Source organism: Eumetopias jubatus, unplaced genomic scaffold (genome assembly GCF_037043125.1).
Source record: "Eumetopias jubatus isolate StellerSeaLion01/CBP00866 unplaced genomic scaffold, mEumJub1_p1.0 scaffold_2, whole genome shotgun sequence".
Lineage (NCBI taxonomy): Eukaryota > Metazoa > Chordata > Mammalia > Carnivora > Otariidae > Eumetopias > Eumetopias jubatus.
Genome location: NW_028274808.1, coordinates 39,202,695 through 39,217,787, shown reverse-complemented (window position 1 = coordinate 39,217,787; position 15,093 = coordinate 39,202,695). Strand labels below are relative to the sequence as shown.

Below are 15,093 nucleotides of genomic sequence, written 5' to 3'. Positions count from 1 at the left end.
GCGCGAGAGGGGTGGCAGGAGCGGGAGTTGACGTAGGAGAAGAGGCATGGGGGACCGCACCTCTATCCCTGAAGGGACTCGTTCTCGCGATAACGCCCGGAGGTTACTAGTTACTGTTGCTATGGGAGGGGCTGCGGGCGAGGCGGGCGGAGAGGACCCGGGACGCAACTGATGGATGCTGTGGCCTGGCGCGTTTCGTTCAGATGCCGAGCAGATCTTTATGGGAATTTCATCTCCGACTGACTAAAATTCAAGAATGTGACCCTTAGGTTATCTCATCTTAAGGATGAGTAAACGGGGCCCCCAGGGGTAAGTGACGTGACTTATTCAAGATCACACAGGTAGCGATAGATTATAATTCAAAGGGAGGGAGGAGATGGAGGAGAGAAAGCTCTTCCTTAGAGAATACCAACTAATAAATGTAGAAACTATAGAAAGAGAAAATCACCACTCTGGATCCACCAGTTTCAGGCAAAAAATATCAATAGATGCTAGACATTTGAAGATAGTCATACAGTTCCAAAGTATCAGCCTACAGATTCCTTACTAAAGAGAAAAAGAGTAACTTCACATCAAAGAAGTCACCCTTAACCAAGTAATCAAACTTAACATCACCAGGGATGGTACAGAGGACACAAAGGTATTATTCTTGCTAAAGGTGTGTCTCTCTTCATGAGGAAACAATCAGACAAATCCAAATTGAGGGACATTCTGCAAAACAACCGCTGGGTCTCTTCTAAAATGTAAATTTCATGAAAGATTAAGAAAAAGGCTAACGAACTGGTCTAGATTAAAGGAGACAAAAGAAAGGAATGGCACTGCAAGCAATGTGATCCTAAATTGAAACCTGGGTCAAAAAAACAAGAAACAGCTATTGAGAAACATTATTGGCATAACTGAGAAAATTTGACTTCATTATGTTACTATCGCAACAATGTATGGTTTTCTGATGTTTATATTCGTATCTTGGTTATGCAGAAATAGCCTTGTTTTTAGGAGATGTATGCTAAAATATTTAGGAGTGAGATAGCATGTATCTGCAACTAATTCAAATGGTTTAAAGAAAAGACAAAAAAATGTATAAAACTAACAATTGGTGATTCTAGGTGGAGGATATATGGGTGTTCATTGCATTATTCTTGAAACTTTCCTGTAAGTTTTATAGTTTTCAAAATAAAAGTTGGGGAGAAAACCCCACAAAGTTATTGATGTCCAGTCTACAAGTTGCTACTTGAGTCAGTAGGCAGATATCATTATTTGCCTGGTGTGTGTAAGGCATTTCAGGCTAATAGACAAGTAAGATAAATGCTCCCAAAGGACTCATAATGTAGGACTTGGACAAATAAATACCTGCTGGATGAGGCAGAATATGATAAATATAATAAGCAAAGCAGTATAACTTAGTAGGCTAAATAAAATGAGCTTTGGAGTCCAAAGAGGCTGAGTTTGTATCCTAGATGGGCCAACTCTTTGTTCTTAGGCAAGCAACTTAACTTCTCTATGCCTCAGTCTCTACCTCTGTGAAATAGAAATAAATAATATTTACTTCAAAGGATTGAGTGGATAATAAATAAAATAAAGTATCTATAGCATGTAACAATCTACCTGGCATATGGAAAATGTTCATTAGTTAATAACAGATGAAAATGAATATGCTGTAAGAGTTTAAAAGTTACACAAAATTTTATGTGCACACACACACACACACATATACACATATATGCACACGTACATATATTAGGGCCACACTTCAGCCTGTGCTTTGGCACAGACCCGGCCTGTGTCAGATACAGCAGGCCATTAAAGGCTATTATAAAGAGCACTTGAATGGGAATTTGGCAACTTTCCTTCCCTCAGCTTCTGTTATCCAAAGATCTCTCTTCTGAAAGGACCTGACAACAACAGTCCTAGGTCATGTGGAGAGACTTTCTCAGGAAGGTGATGAAAGAAAGTGTTAAGGAAAACACCTGCCATCGAGGAGATCCTTCCTTTGCTTCATATCCCTCTGGCCCTGTCAACTTAGCCTGATCCAGGTTCATGCTCAATGTCCATAGCAAGACCCTGGCCTTGACCACCTTGAAACTACAGCCAGTTCTCATTCCCCCACTCATACTGGGATCTAAACCCTTGGGACCTCCCCAGTCCAAATCCTAGTAACATCGCATTCTTCTCCTATAAAGTCTCTAGAACCAGGATTTTAGAGCAGGGAAGGGATTTTAGACTCCTTCATGGGTGAGACATTTGTTAAGCACTTTCTATGGGCAGGTCACCATGCTCAGAGCTGATGTAGGAGGAAACAGCCCTACGTGTCAGTGCTGTCTGGGTCCAGAGGCCCATGTCACCTTGAGGGTGAGCAGTTTTCCAGTACAAGTCACCTGCTGTAGTCAAGACAGCCTGCTGATCTGCCTCCATTACCTTTTTGAAAGAAAAATCTCAGAAGGTTAGTACAGTTTTACCCTCAGAAATGAAAAACAACTGAAGAGCAGAGGCCCCACTATGAAGATTTGGTAGTTCAATTACACTAACTATAAAAAATAAGATTCTGAAGCCAGTGGTATTATTTAATTTCCTGTTTCTTTTCATTAAAGCAAAAGGGCTCACTTGTTTGTTTTCAAGGACTCCAAAATTCTGATGAGGGGTGAGGATCCCCTAGTTACTGAGCAGCTGAAGGCATCTTTGAAGAGGAGGAGGTGCAAACCATGTCTTTTGGCCTTCTACAGGGAGGCTGCAGGGCACAGAGGGATCCAGTGGTGAAAGCCCCTCAGTGTGCTGGGGGAGGGGACTGAAGGCTGCTCCCGAGGAAGTGATGTCTCAGAATGACTTAGGTGGACAACAGGGGAACAGCTTCCAGTGCAGGGGGGCAGGGTGATCAAAGATGTCAATACACCATACCCTGAAATTCCATCTCTAGGGTCTTGTCTCAAGGAAACAATCATGGATGTGTGCAAAGATTTCCCTTAAATAGCTTGAATGATTTAGAATAGCAAAATTTTAAAAACAATCAAAATGGTCAACATTTACAGGATTCACTAAATAAACTATAATACACCCAAATTCGGGGTTATAGTACAGCCAAATGTTCCGATTAATATTTGATGATCTGAGGGAAGGTTCAATGAAAAACAAAGAGGAGGAAGCAAAAGTAAATACAGTGTAACCTCAAGCTGTGTGTGTGTGTGTTGTAATTTTACTTTAAGATGAAGCAATGGAGGGGCACCTGGATAACAGTTAAGCGTCTGCTTTCGGCTCAGGTCATGATCCCCGGATGGAGCCCCACATCTGGCTCCCTGCTCAGCAGGGGAGTCTGCCTCTCCCTCTCTCTCTCTGCCCCTTCCCCTGTCAAATAAATATTTTTTAGTTTTATTTTTTTAAGATTTTATTTATTTATTTGTCAGAGAGAGAGCACAAGCAGAGGGAGCGGCAGGGAGCCCAATGTGGGACTCAATCCTAGGACCCAGTAAATAAAATCTTTAAAAGAAGAAACGTTGGAATGATAACCAGAAACATCAGTGCTGGGGAGACAGGGCAACGGGTTGGAGGTTGTTCACATGGGGAGGTGTAGGCATTAGTAATGGCTAGTTCTGGAGCTGGTGATAGATTGATTATATTGTATATTAAATAAATAAATGCTATATGTATATGTGTATATGTACCTGCATAGAAAGAAATTGGGATAATTTACCAAAATTTGACAGTGACTGTCTCCGCTGAGTCAGAGTATACGTGACTTTTATTTTCTTCTTTACACTTTACTGTATTTTACAGAATTTTTAAATTTGGAAACATGTTTTTCAGTTATAATTAGAAAAGTTAAGGTCACTCTCATAAGGTGGGGAAGAACTGAGGTTTATGAGGGGAAGTACTGTTCCATAGGGAATTTCCACCAAAAATCGGGAACCGCCTCTGGAATGGAGTACCTGGAATTTCCATTGGGCCTTCTGAGTGCCCACTTCACTTGACCACAAGAGGGCGCAAGGAATCAAAGTGAAAGCAAAGCTAAACCGGCTAGCGTGCACTGGGCTTGGGTTTGTGTCAGGGTGATAAACCCAGCCCTCCTCTTGCTCCCCCGGGGGGCTTCATCCAAATTCTTCCCAAGGTTTGAACACAGTTATGAATCCTACAGGATTGGATGGTGTGTCTAGGGGCTGCCCTACCAGAGTCAGGGTCTATGTTGAATGTCAAAAGGGCACCCTTAAATCTTTGCAAGTTGTCTTTGTGAGGAAACCAGTTTCGTCAACGTACCACATATAGATTAGGGGACAGCCTGGCTGACACAACCTTCAAGTTATTTAATCTTAACCACTATAATCACATTTCCAGAAAGGATAATTTAGGGGAAAGATGACATAGTCCTACGGTTGTATGTAACCCAAATATGGCAACAGGCAGTGTTCCCTGTGATTTTATTTCTCAGTGAATATATAGCTATGTTTCAAGTGATTTGACATTTGGGGACTTCAGGTAGCAAGCAGTGTAGTGTGGCGTAGAGGAAAAAATAAACTTTGGAACCAGAAAACTGATGTTCAGGGGCGCCTGGGTGGCTTAGTCGTTAAGCGTCTGGCTTCGGCTCAGGTCATGGACCCAGGGTCCTGAGATCGAGCCCCAGGTCAGGGCTCCCTGCTGCACGGGAGCCTGCTTCTCCCTCTCCCACTCCCCCTGCTTGTGTTCCCTCTTTTGCTGTGTCTCTCTCTGTCAAATAAATAAATAAAATCTTAAAAAAAAAAAAAAAGAAAACTGATGTTCAAATTCTACATCTACCTGCAACTCACTAGCTGTATGCAGGGGCAAATTACTTGACCTCTCTGAACCTCGGTGTCTTCATTTTTAAAATGGGGACCTCCAGAAGTAAACTCCTGGTCAAATGGGGCCCACCCAGAGGGCTCCAGGCACAGATAGCTTTCTTTGACCAAAGTTGTGAGGAGGCTTGGACCACCTCCAGGGTACATCCAGGGTAGGAGCCTGGCCAGAGGAGGCTAGATCACACCCTGTGAGTCAGATACATCACAACACCCGGGGACATGGAGTAACCACATGAAGACTTTCCCTGGAAGGGTGACTCTCATGGGGAGGGATACTAGAACCAGGCAGGCCCCCTGGAGAACACCCCAGGGAAATTCAAAGCACGTAGCTTCCCCCCTCCACAAGGGGATTCCAGAGCTCATGTGTGCAGAACTCATGGGTGGGCTTTTTTTTTCTAGTGTCACTAAGATATAATTGACATATAACACTGTGTAAGTTTAAGGAGTACAATGTGATGATTTGATACACGTATTTATGGCAAATGTTTACCACAGTCGGGTTAGTAAACACATCCTTTATCTCACCTAATAACCATCTTGCTGTTGTTATGGTGAGGACACTAAAGCTCTCCATGTACACAGCACAGTATTGTTAGCTACAATCACGACAGCCACCCATTTTTTTAAAATGTGCTTCTTCGGAATTGGGACTCCAGGAAGGTTTGGGGTCTCCTATTGCCGCGGGAGTCACCCCCTACTTTTGAGGGAAAAGAATCCGACCCAGTTTGGTCTGCATCTTAGGGTCTCGAGCAAAAGACGGCGGAACCTGGTTTGTCCAGGAAGAGGCCGCAGGCAACCAAAAGGCTGAAAGGGCCTCAAGAAGTCAGTTGTAAACTACTCTAGAAACGTAAATATCATTCAGGTAAAAACAAAATATTTACGCGTGCTCAATAGACTGCCGCTGGGGAACACGGTGGCATGGATGGAAGGACACGTGCCACAGGGCCGGAGCAGCCCTGCCACAGGTCCCCCAAGTACGCACACGTCCTCTAGCTCGCTGACTCCTTCACTGACCCAGGGAGGGCACCGTTACCTTTTCCGACTAATATGTATTGAGACATGGTCAGCTTTTTCATTTTTTCTTGCCTTTTCACAGTAGCGTCTGTAGTCACACTCCCTGCCCCTGCCCGCCATTTTGTGCAACATGGTATGTCGGCCATGACAGGGTACAGAGGAAGAAGAGTATTGCTTATGGTCTGACTGCATCCTCTCCAAATTCCTCTGTAGAAATCCTGATGCCTGATGGGGTAGGTTTAGGAGGTGGGGCCTTGGGGAGGTGCTGGGTCGTGCGGGTGAAGCCCTCATGAATGGGATTCGTGTCCTCTCTTTTGAGACCCCAGAGAGCGTTCTCTCTCCTTCTACCTCATGAGACAGCCACTTAGGAGCCAGGAACCAGGCCTGAACCTGCCCATTTGGGCACCCTGATTTTGGACCTCCAGCCTCCAGGCCTGTGAGAAATCTATTTCTGTTGCTTATCAGCCCCCCTAGTCTGTGGTGTTTTTGCTGTAGCAGCCCAAACGGACTGAGAAAAGTATGGAAAGTGCCCGGGGAACAAGGTAGGGTGGAGAGGCATTTGGCTTTATGAAGTCACACACAACCTCATCTAATTTTTTTAAGTAGAGGGAAGGCAGAGCCTATCCTTGAAGAGGGAAGCTTGTGGACACCTGGAGTGCTCCTGGCTAGATGCCTGGAGCCGAGTCAGAGCTCTGAGGCTGTTGCCCTCTAGAAAAGGGAGGTCCCCAGCACCACGTGTGGGGCGGCTCCAAAGGGGGCAATTCACAGAGACTAGCGGCTGAACGGTGTCTCCTGGGGCTGAGCCACATGGTGGCCAGGGACCCCACCCTACACTCCCAGGACACTGGCCTACAAGAGGCCCTCGAGAAGATGAGGACCTCAGCTGAGTGGCCACACCATCAGGGACGAGGCCAGAACCATCTCCCCGGCCTCCGCCCTGCTGCCTCCGGGTGCTGCCCCCCCACGCTTAGTTGCAGGACATCTGACATACTTCTCTGTGGTTGCAAGCAGTTTGCTTTACCTCCTGACCTCACCTCACTAAACCCTAATGTTTACAGCCACTCTGTGATTATAACCTGCGATCTTTTTCTCCTCTCGACATGCCCCTCTCATCTTTTATTTTATTGAACATTTCCTGTGAGATTCTGCCAAAGGCCTGCTTGTTTCAGCCACTTTGATTTTCTTTTAAGGAAAGCAAAATTTATGGAAATCAAACTGGTTTTGACACAGGAGCCATAACAAATAGAAATTTCCATTCCTAAGTGCATATAAATCATGGGTTCTGACACTCTGCCTTCGACTTGACCCAGAGCACTGTCCCTCGGGAGGATGCAGGTGTCGGCTCTCACACAGCAGCCTGCGGGTGCTGCCGGGGCACCTGCGGGGGGCAGGGCGCAGCAGACCCACAGAGCTGAGGCGGGGGCCCACGGGAATCGTGCTGGGAATTTTCACCTCTTCTGAGCTCAGTCCATATTGCTCCATCGGAATGGTCCTTTGGCCCGGATGCTCAGTGTGGAACTAAGAGGATCAGCCTGAGACTTTCAGTTAACCCCTAATCCCTGCCAGGGGCCGTCCAGATGGCAGGATCTGGGCCAAAACTGCAGGGGAGGGTTGCTTTGCTCTGCAGCGGACAGAGCTCCTAGGGTCTCCTGGAGAGGCAACCACGGCGACCCGGGAGGCCCCGGAGGGCGCACGGGGTGCCCTCTGCAAGAACTCTGCCGACACAGTCTGCCTTTGTGAGCTTTGGTGCCCTGACGTAGGAGCAGAGAGAACGCCTGTGACGCAGACACGCTTGTAAAGCTGTCTCCTCCCTGCCATCCTCTTCTTCTGCCCCATGATCTCTAATCCCCAAATAATTGAGAGGCCGCTTCACAGTAAATACTGCCAAAGGGGCATCTCCGTTCTCATTTCGGTTGCTGGCATCCCAGCTGAGGAACGCCGTGATTATTAATGAGCCAGCAGCCTTGGCAGATTTGAAAATGTACCAAAAGCCCTTTTCCAGGGAGACCTCACATTCTTCTTTTTTTTATTTATTTTATTTAAATTCAATTAACATGTGTATTTATCAGGTCAGTGATTCATCGGTTGCATATAACACCCGGTGCTCATCACATCGCCTGCCCTCCTTAATGCCCATCCCCCAGGGGCCCCTCCCCTCCAACAGCCCTGTTTGTTTCCCAGGGTTAAGAGTCTCTCATGGTTTGTTTCCCTCTCTGATTTCATCTTATTTTATTTTTCCCTCCCTTCCCCTATGATCTTCTGTTTTGTTTCTTAAAATTCCACACAAGAATTCACATTCTTACTTTCCTCAAAACTGCTCCAGCTTTTTAGGAGACCTAGAAATAGTGGCCCTGTTGCCAAGTAAGGCCTCAGGTTAGGGGAGAGTTATCCTTGGTGAGTTGGCTCAAACAAAGATCTGTGGAGAGCCTGCCATGGAAGGCCCATGTGTTATGCTGGTACTGAAGTTTATGTGACAATGGAACGTTCTGGCCTAGAAAAGAGGTAAAAGACACTTGTTTAGAGTGTTATCAATGCCAGCCACTGTACCAGGCCCTGCACATGTATTCCCACATTGAATCCTCAAAATGTGGTCATTATGGAGGAGGTAGTGCCAGCTTCTGGTTGGGGGGGCGGTTGCAGCCCCAAAAGCTGAAGTAACTTGCCCAACGCCCCAAAGTTACTATACATTTATTTGTGTATCCATATATCACATAAAAATTGTATGGAGCTTCTACTGAGAGCCAGGCACTCGATGCATGAGGTTATCAAGATGAATCAACGATGGCCCTGCCCTCACAGAGTTTATCATCTAGCTGGAGAGACAAATAAGCAGACAGTCACAATAGAGCTTTGCAAGTTCCATGACCAGTAGGTGGATGGATTGCACGGGGGCGGTGGGTGTTGTAGGGACGTAGGAGAATCCAGTCTTGTGATCAGACCAGGCCAGCCTGACCCCAAATCCTATACTCTCCCAGCGCAGAGAGAGACAGAGACAGAGACGTCTGCTTTTCTGTCTCATTCCATGCCCTATATGTGACCCCCTGGGGTCTAATGTCTGCATCCTCTCATACCCTCTGTCTGCGGGAGGCAAGATGGAGAGCATCGCTCATGGAAAGTATCTCAGAGATCTAGCCAAAACTTGAGGATCTGGACAGCTTTCTTCATGGCCACCTGTCACCCTGCCTCCCCTAACCTGCTCTTCATCCTGAATTCTCAGCTTTTACACCACGACAGTCCACCCAGGGATGTGAAATTAGAGACGGCCATGTTCTCTCAGCCCCTCTGCCCCACTCACTCCCCACCTCCCACATCAACTGATTGGGGTTCCACTTCGAAATCCCACCCTTTGCTGGGTTCTCGTGGCCACTGTGCCCCTGCCTGAAGTTGGCCCTCCTCCTCCTCATCTGGGCAGTTACATCTGAGTGACGGCCCAGCATCCACTTTCACCCACCACAACCCCAGTTCCACACTGTCACCGGCACCACTTTCTGAAGAAGCAGTCTAGGTCATGCCGCTTTCAAGCTTCAATGTCTCTGATGACTTTATGCTGCATGTAGAATAAAATCCAGTTTTCTTGGCACGGTGTATCAGGTTCTTCATCGTTTAGCCTCACCTCATCTCTCCACCACCTGCCCCAGCCACACCTGCCCCAGCCACACAGAATCTCTCCCTAGAGCTGAAGTGCATCTCTCTGCCCCTCCACATGCTTCACCCTCTGAGCCTGGAGTGAGACCATTCCCTACTTCTCAACCCAGGAAACTCCTACTCATCCCACAAAACCCAGCTCAAATAGTACCTCCTCTGTAGACGCATTTCTTTACTTCTCCAGAAGGTCTAGTCACGCCCTCCTCTGTGATCCCCCAGCCCCGCATTTATGCCTTTATTTTAGCGCTTGTTATAATATATTGGAATCATCCCTAGATATATTATGTGTCTTCTGACTGGACACTAGCTCCTCAGGGCCACGGACTGTGTTTTATTTGTTATTCCCAACATCTAACCAGAGGTTCTGCTACATACGAAGTGCTCAATGAATGTTTCTGCTGTGTCACAGGATTTCCCGTCAGTCCTTTTGTCTGTGTTTATTGCCAGAGGCCTTTGGTGCCCTGATATTCTCTCTTCAGTTAGGTAACAGGAAGCAAAGATCCCCAGCAGAGAGGGAACCCTGGGGCTCTCTCCTTTATCCTTGGCCATAATTGTCCAACTTCAAAATAAATCCTGTAACACACCTAGTCACCAGGCTTATCATACTCTCAAAGGATGTTTGATGTTTTCAGTTGTAGCACAAAAAAAAAAAAAGGACTACTTGCTGAAGAAGTAACTCCCATGCACCATTTGAGTGATGGACAAGCAGCCCAACCCAAGGTAGAGAACCAAGGGAAGGAAGCCTCAGCTCACCCGCTGTTAAATGGCACCAGCCATTACTCAGGACTGGGAATGTTCCTGTTGCACAGAGTGTTGAGATACATTTCAGTGGGCTGATGTTCTGGAGGAAGACCCAAGAATACCAAGAGTGCCATTTATGGCTTAGAAACTATGCATTTTTAGATTTTGTTGTTGTTATTAAAGATTTTATTTTTAAGTAATCTCTATATCCAACATAGGACTCAAACCCACAGCTCCCAGATCAAAAGTCACATGCTCCACCAACTGAGCCAGCCAGGCATCCCTGCATTTTTAGATATTTATTTATTTATAATTTAAGTAATCTCTACACCCAACATGTGGCTTAACTCATTACCCCAAGATGAAGAGTTGCACACCCTTCCAATTGAGCCGGCCAGACATGGTGCCCACCACTGAGTATTATAGCAGCTCACACCTGAGATACCAGGGTGAATCTACACTGAGAACAATGAAACCAAGAAGTGAGGGGAAAAAAATGTTTTGACCCAGATCTAGATTGTTCTACCACTAAAATACTTAGGCAGTGATGAGCACGGGTCTAAATGATTTGACTTTTCTAACAGTCTGGCTGAAAATCAAGGAGACAAAACGGGATGAAGCAGAAGCAGATGTTTTTAAAAAGTCAAATTAGGAAAATTGAAAATGAATGAAATGCCACCTGAAATCAGCTAGAGACGTGGAGACCTGTTCTTCTCAAGTCCATTTAACACAATGCAATACAAATTAAATACACTGCACATAAAATGCATCTGACCCTTCCTATCGAATTGTATGAATCTGCATAAAATGGGCTTTCTGCGGTTGTCCCCACCATCAAGAAAAGGAGGGGGAGGATTGTTATAAATCTCATTATTTTCCTAATTAAATAACCCTGGCTTCAAACGGTTCAATTTGCAGTTTAGGAAGGATTATTTGCCAATTGACACTGAATCAGAACAGGTGCTATTGTGTTCACAGCTTTTAAGCTATTGGGATTTTTACATCTGGATGCCAGAGCTAATCAGAAGGCATTTTCTCTCTTTTCTATCTGTCTTCACTATCTGAAGCAGAGTTTAAAGCTTCTCAGGATATTTTGTAACTCATTAGTTTTTGGCATCCTCTACAACCATATTGGCCAATATGATTCATTCTTTCTTTGAGCACAATTAGCTGCGAAAACAGATCTTAGAACAGACTCCCTCCACCCGCAAAGGATTACTGAAGGTAGGAAATGCAGGTGATTATCAGAGTTTGCCTTTGATACAGACATCCTGCTCTTCTGCTAACCCTTTGAACTAACTTTGATATGCAATAATTAAGAGGGATTCAACCCCTGGAGGAGAAGCCGCTGTGGCCCTGCCCCTTCTCTCCTTCTATTGAATCCTTGTTTTGAACTATTGATCAAACAGATTTAAAGGGATTTGTTGAAGCCTGTGTGCGGTAAGGAGGAAGGAAATGAAGGAGGAGGGGGGTGGAGAGAGATGGGGGGCACATCTGGTATAAATAGTTTCACACACCTTACTGGGACGAAGATTTGCTTCTCCTTCGGGAAAAGCAATTCCAGACGACCTTGAAGGGTTTACATTTTGCTCTCTTGGGGGTTTAGAGCAGCCCAGTTTGGAGGACACAGAGAGGCAATTAAAGGATGGCGGTGGTGGTCTTGCTGGGGCTCAGCTGGTTCTGCGCCCCCTTGGGAGCTCTGGTTCTGGACTTCAACAACATCAAGAGCTCTGCAGATGTGCACGGGGCTCGGAAGGTAAAGTGCCACTAAGGGAGCAAGGGGCAGTTCACGGGGGTAAGGCTCACTAAGCGGCAAGTTGGCAAATGGATGCAGGGGTTGATGTGACCCACTAGAGGAAAAACATCAAATAGGAATGGCACAAACACCAGCACTATATGTACTTAACATGTGGCTCAGCTTCTCGAGGTAATAGATATACATCAAAATCTCATCATCATCTGTAAGACACACATGGGAAGGCATTTTCTTCCATTTTCACAAAGAGCACAAGAAAATGAAATCCTGAGTTTTAAAAGTAGGACAATTTTTCGAACACAACCTTTGTAGCACATAGGTTTCGTCAGTGGAGATTTGATCTCCCCTTTGTGGGAGAAAACCAATTATATTGAAAAATTAAGGTGCCACCAAGGGTCTTTCGCTACATGCACAGTGCCACTATGACTTGGCTTCCTCCACCTTCCACTTTGGATTAGAAGTCCTCTTACACCTTGTTGGGTTCCCCAGCCCTGTGACAAGTTTTTCCTTACAGGGTTCACAGTGCCTGTCTGACAAGGACTGCAGTTCCAGAAAATTCTGCCTCAAACCCCAAGATGAGAAGCCATTCTGTGCTACGTGTCGTGGGTTACGAAGGAGGTGCCAACGTCAGGCCATGTGCTGCCCTGGGACGCTCTGCGTGAACGGTAAGCTCTCGTAAACCCTTGCAGCATGGCGCGGCTCCAAGAACAGTGGATTTCCACTGGTTTCCACAGCATCTGAGTCTCATAGGCTAGAATATTCCAAGATAGGCACTCTCTGAAGGTCTCCTGGATTCACGCTTGAAGTCATTTATGCAGCTGCCTTTTCTTAATGCAATAAAATAGTTTATTTCCTGGCAATAATTTTTGTCAACTTACAGATAATGATTTTAAAGGAAGGGTTCAAGATGGAATCTTTCAAATTCTTTCATTTTCACTTGGATTCCACTAATTACTTAACTACTTTCCTTGCCATATGTGCATATAAATATTTAGTGCATATGTCCCAGAAATCATGAAAGTTATATATAAACTGAAGGCAGGGGTACTGCCAAACTGTGTAACAGTATAATAATTAGCATGTCTGTGGTCATAATCCTTGAAGTTAATAACTAACCACACCTGGTTGTCTCTCAGATGTTTGTACAATGGAAGATGCAGCGCCAATGTTGGAGAGGCAGATCGATGACCAAGATGATGTGCACACAAAAGGAACAACTGAGCATCCAATTCAGGAAAACAAACCCAAAAGGAAGCCAAATATTAAGAAATCACAAGGCAGTAAGGGTAAGAGAAGCATTATGAGCACTTTCGTTTTTTTTAAAGGAAAACATTTCTTGGGGCGCCTGGATGGCTCAGTGCATTAAGCATCTGCCTACAGTTCAGGTCATGATCTCATGGGTCCTGGGATCGAGCCCCTGCTCATTGGGAAGCCTGCTTCTCCCTCTCCCTCTGACCCTCCCCCTGCTCGTGCTCACTCTCTCTCAAATAAATAAAAGCCTAAAAAAGAAGAACATGTCCTCCTCCTAGGCTATTAAGGATAGGCTGAACCTGACTTGATTCCTCCCCACTTCAGAAACACAGAGGGATTTTGTCCTGTTTCTTTTTTTTTAAAAGATTTTATTTATTTATTTATTTGAGAGAGAGAGAGAGGGAAACAGCATGAGAGAGGGGAGGGTCAGAGGGAGAAGCAGGCTCCCCGCTGAGCCGGGAGCCCCATGTGGGACTCGATCCCAAGACCCCGGGATCATGACCTGAGCCGAAGGCAGTCGCTTAACCAACTGAGCCACCCAGGCGCCCTTCTGTCCTGTTTCTAATCTCTCTCCATCCATAGCTAGGAAGATCATGTAGGGAGTAGCATAAGGCAGTCAGCCCGTCAAGAGGACAGGGGACTAGCCATAATTATGAACTGGTTAGCAAAAAAACCTTTAAGTGAATTTTACACATACATGTTTTTATTGTCTGTAATTTAACAAATGGAGGTTTCCCCTTCTTGGTCTTCAGGATACAAAATAAAAGAGAAATGAAAGTAGGTGCCTTAGCTTCTTATTCTCGGACAAAATACAAACTTCACTAAGATGAAACTTTTTACAAAATTGTAGTCTCAAATTCCAATCTTGGACATAAAATAATTGGAATGTCTGAAGGCAGTGAATTGGCCAGTTTGTGTCTCCAGGTTAAGCAGCCCCTTTATAAGTCATGGTCTGTGTCCGTATAAATCCCATTTAATAAAACACTGATAAGGGATACTGATTTCATTCCCCAAGGCCGGAAATCTCATCTTTCTTTGAAAATGTTTTAACTTTATAAAACAAATTCTATTAGGTAGGGCTAAAATTTCCATTTCATCTACTTTGGGCATAAGATCTAGCTCTGAGAGACCTGCATGCTGCTTTTATTTTTACTTTGTGGCCTTCAGTTCTAGATCCTACCCTTCACCCCAGCTTACAAGCCCCCTACATGCCACTTTCCCCTTTTATTGCAACAGCACATACAAATCTTGTTACAGGACAAGAGGGAGAAAGATGTCTTAGAACTTTTGACTGCGGAGCTGGACTTTGCTGTGCTCGTCATTTCTGGACTAAAATTTGTAAGCCAGTCCTCCTGGAGGGAGAGGTGTGCTCTAGGAGAGGGCAGAAAGATACTGCTCAAGCTCCAGAAATCTTCCAGCGCTGTGACTGTGGTCCTGGACTATTATGTCGAAATCAAGTGACTGGCAACCGACAGCATGCGCGGTTAAGAGTATGCCAAAAAATCTAAAAAGCTGTAAAGATTTCAAAATAAAGACAACTCCTTATTGTATTCAAACAGAAATTTCAGACATTTGGGTGCCTGGGTGGCTCAGGTGGTCAAGCGTCTGCCTTCAGCTCAAGTCATGATCCTGGAGTCCCGCATCGGGCTCCCTGCTCAGCAGGGAGTCTGCTTCTCCCTCTGACCCTCCCCCCCCTCATGTACTCTATCTCATTCTCTCTCTCAAATAAATAAAATATTTAAAAAAAATAAATTTCAGACATTAATTTAAAAATCTTTCCATAATATCTCTGTAAATAAAATCTTGTAGCAACTGGGATAGAGTAACCTAGAGTGCTGTGAGGTGCTGCCTTGTGATGAATGAAAACTGGCTTTGGCTTTTTGTCTA

The 15,093-nt window shown here is 45.3% G+C and overlaps 1 protein-coding gene across 1 annotated transcript; it reads left to right on the top strand.

Annotated features, from left to right (window-relative positions):
- Nucleotides 1-11,844: 11,844 nt before the first annotated feature.
- Nucleotides 11,845-14,714, top strand: DKK4 (dickkopf Wnt signaling pathway inhibitor 4). Its single transcript, XM_028124026.1, has 4 exons — nucleotides 11,845-11,955; nucleotides 12,470-12,620; nucleotides 13,092-13,241; nucleotides 14,464-14,714. Exons 1-4 carry the CDS (start codon nucleotides 11,845-11,847, stop codon nucleotides 14,712-14,714), a joined length of 663 nt encoding a protein of 220 aa, XP_027979827.1.
- The last annotated feature ends 379 nt before the right edge of the window (nucleotides 14,715-15,093 follow it).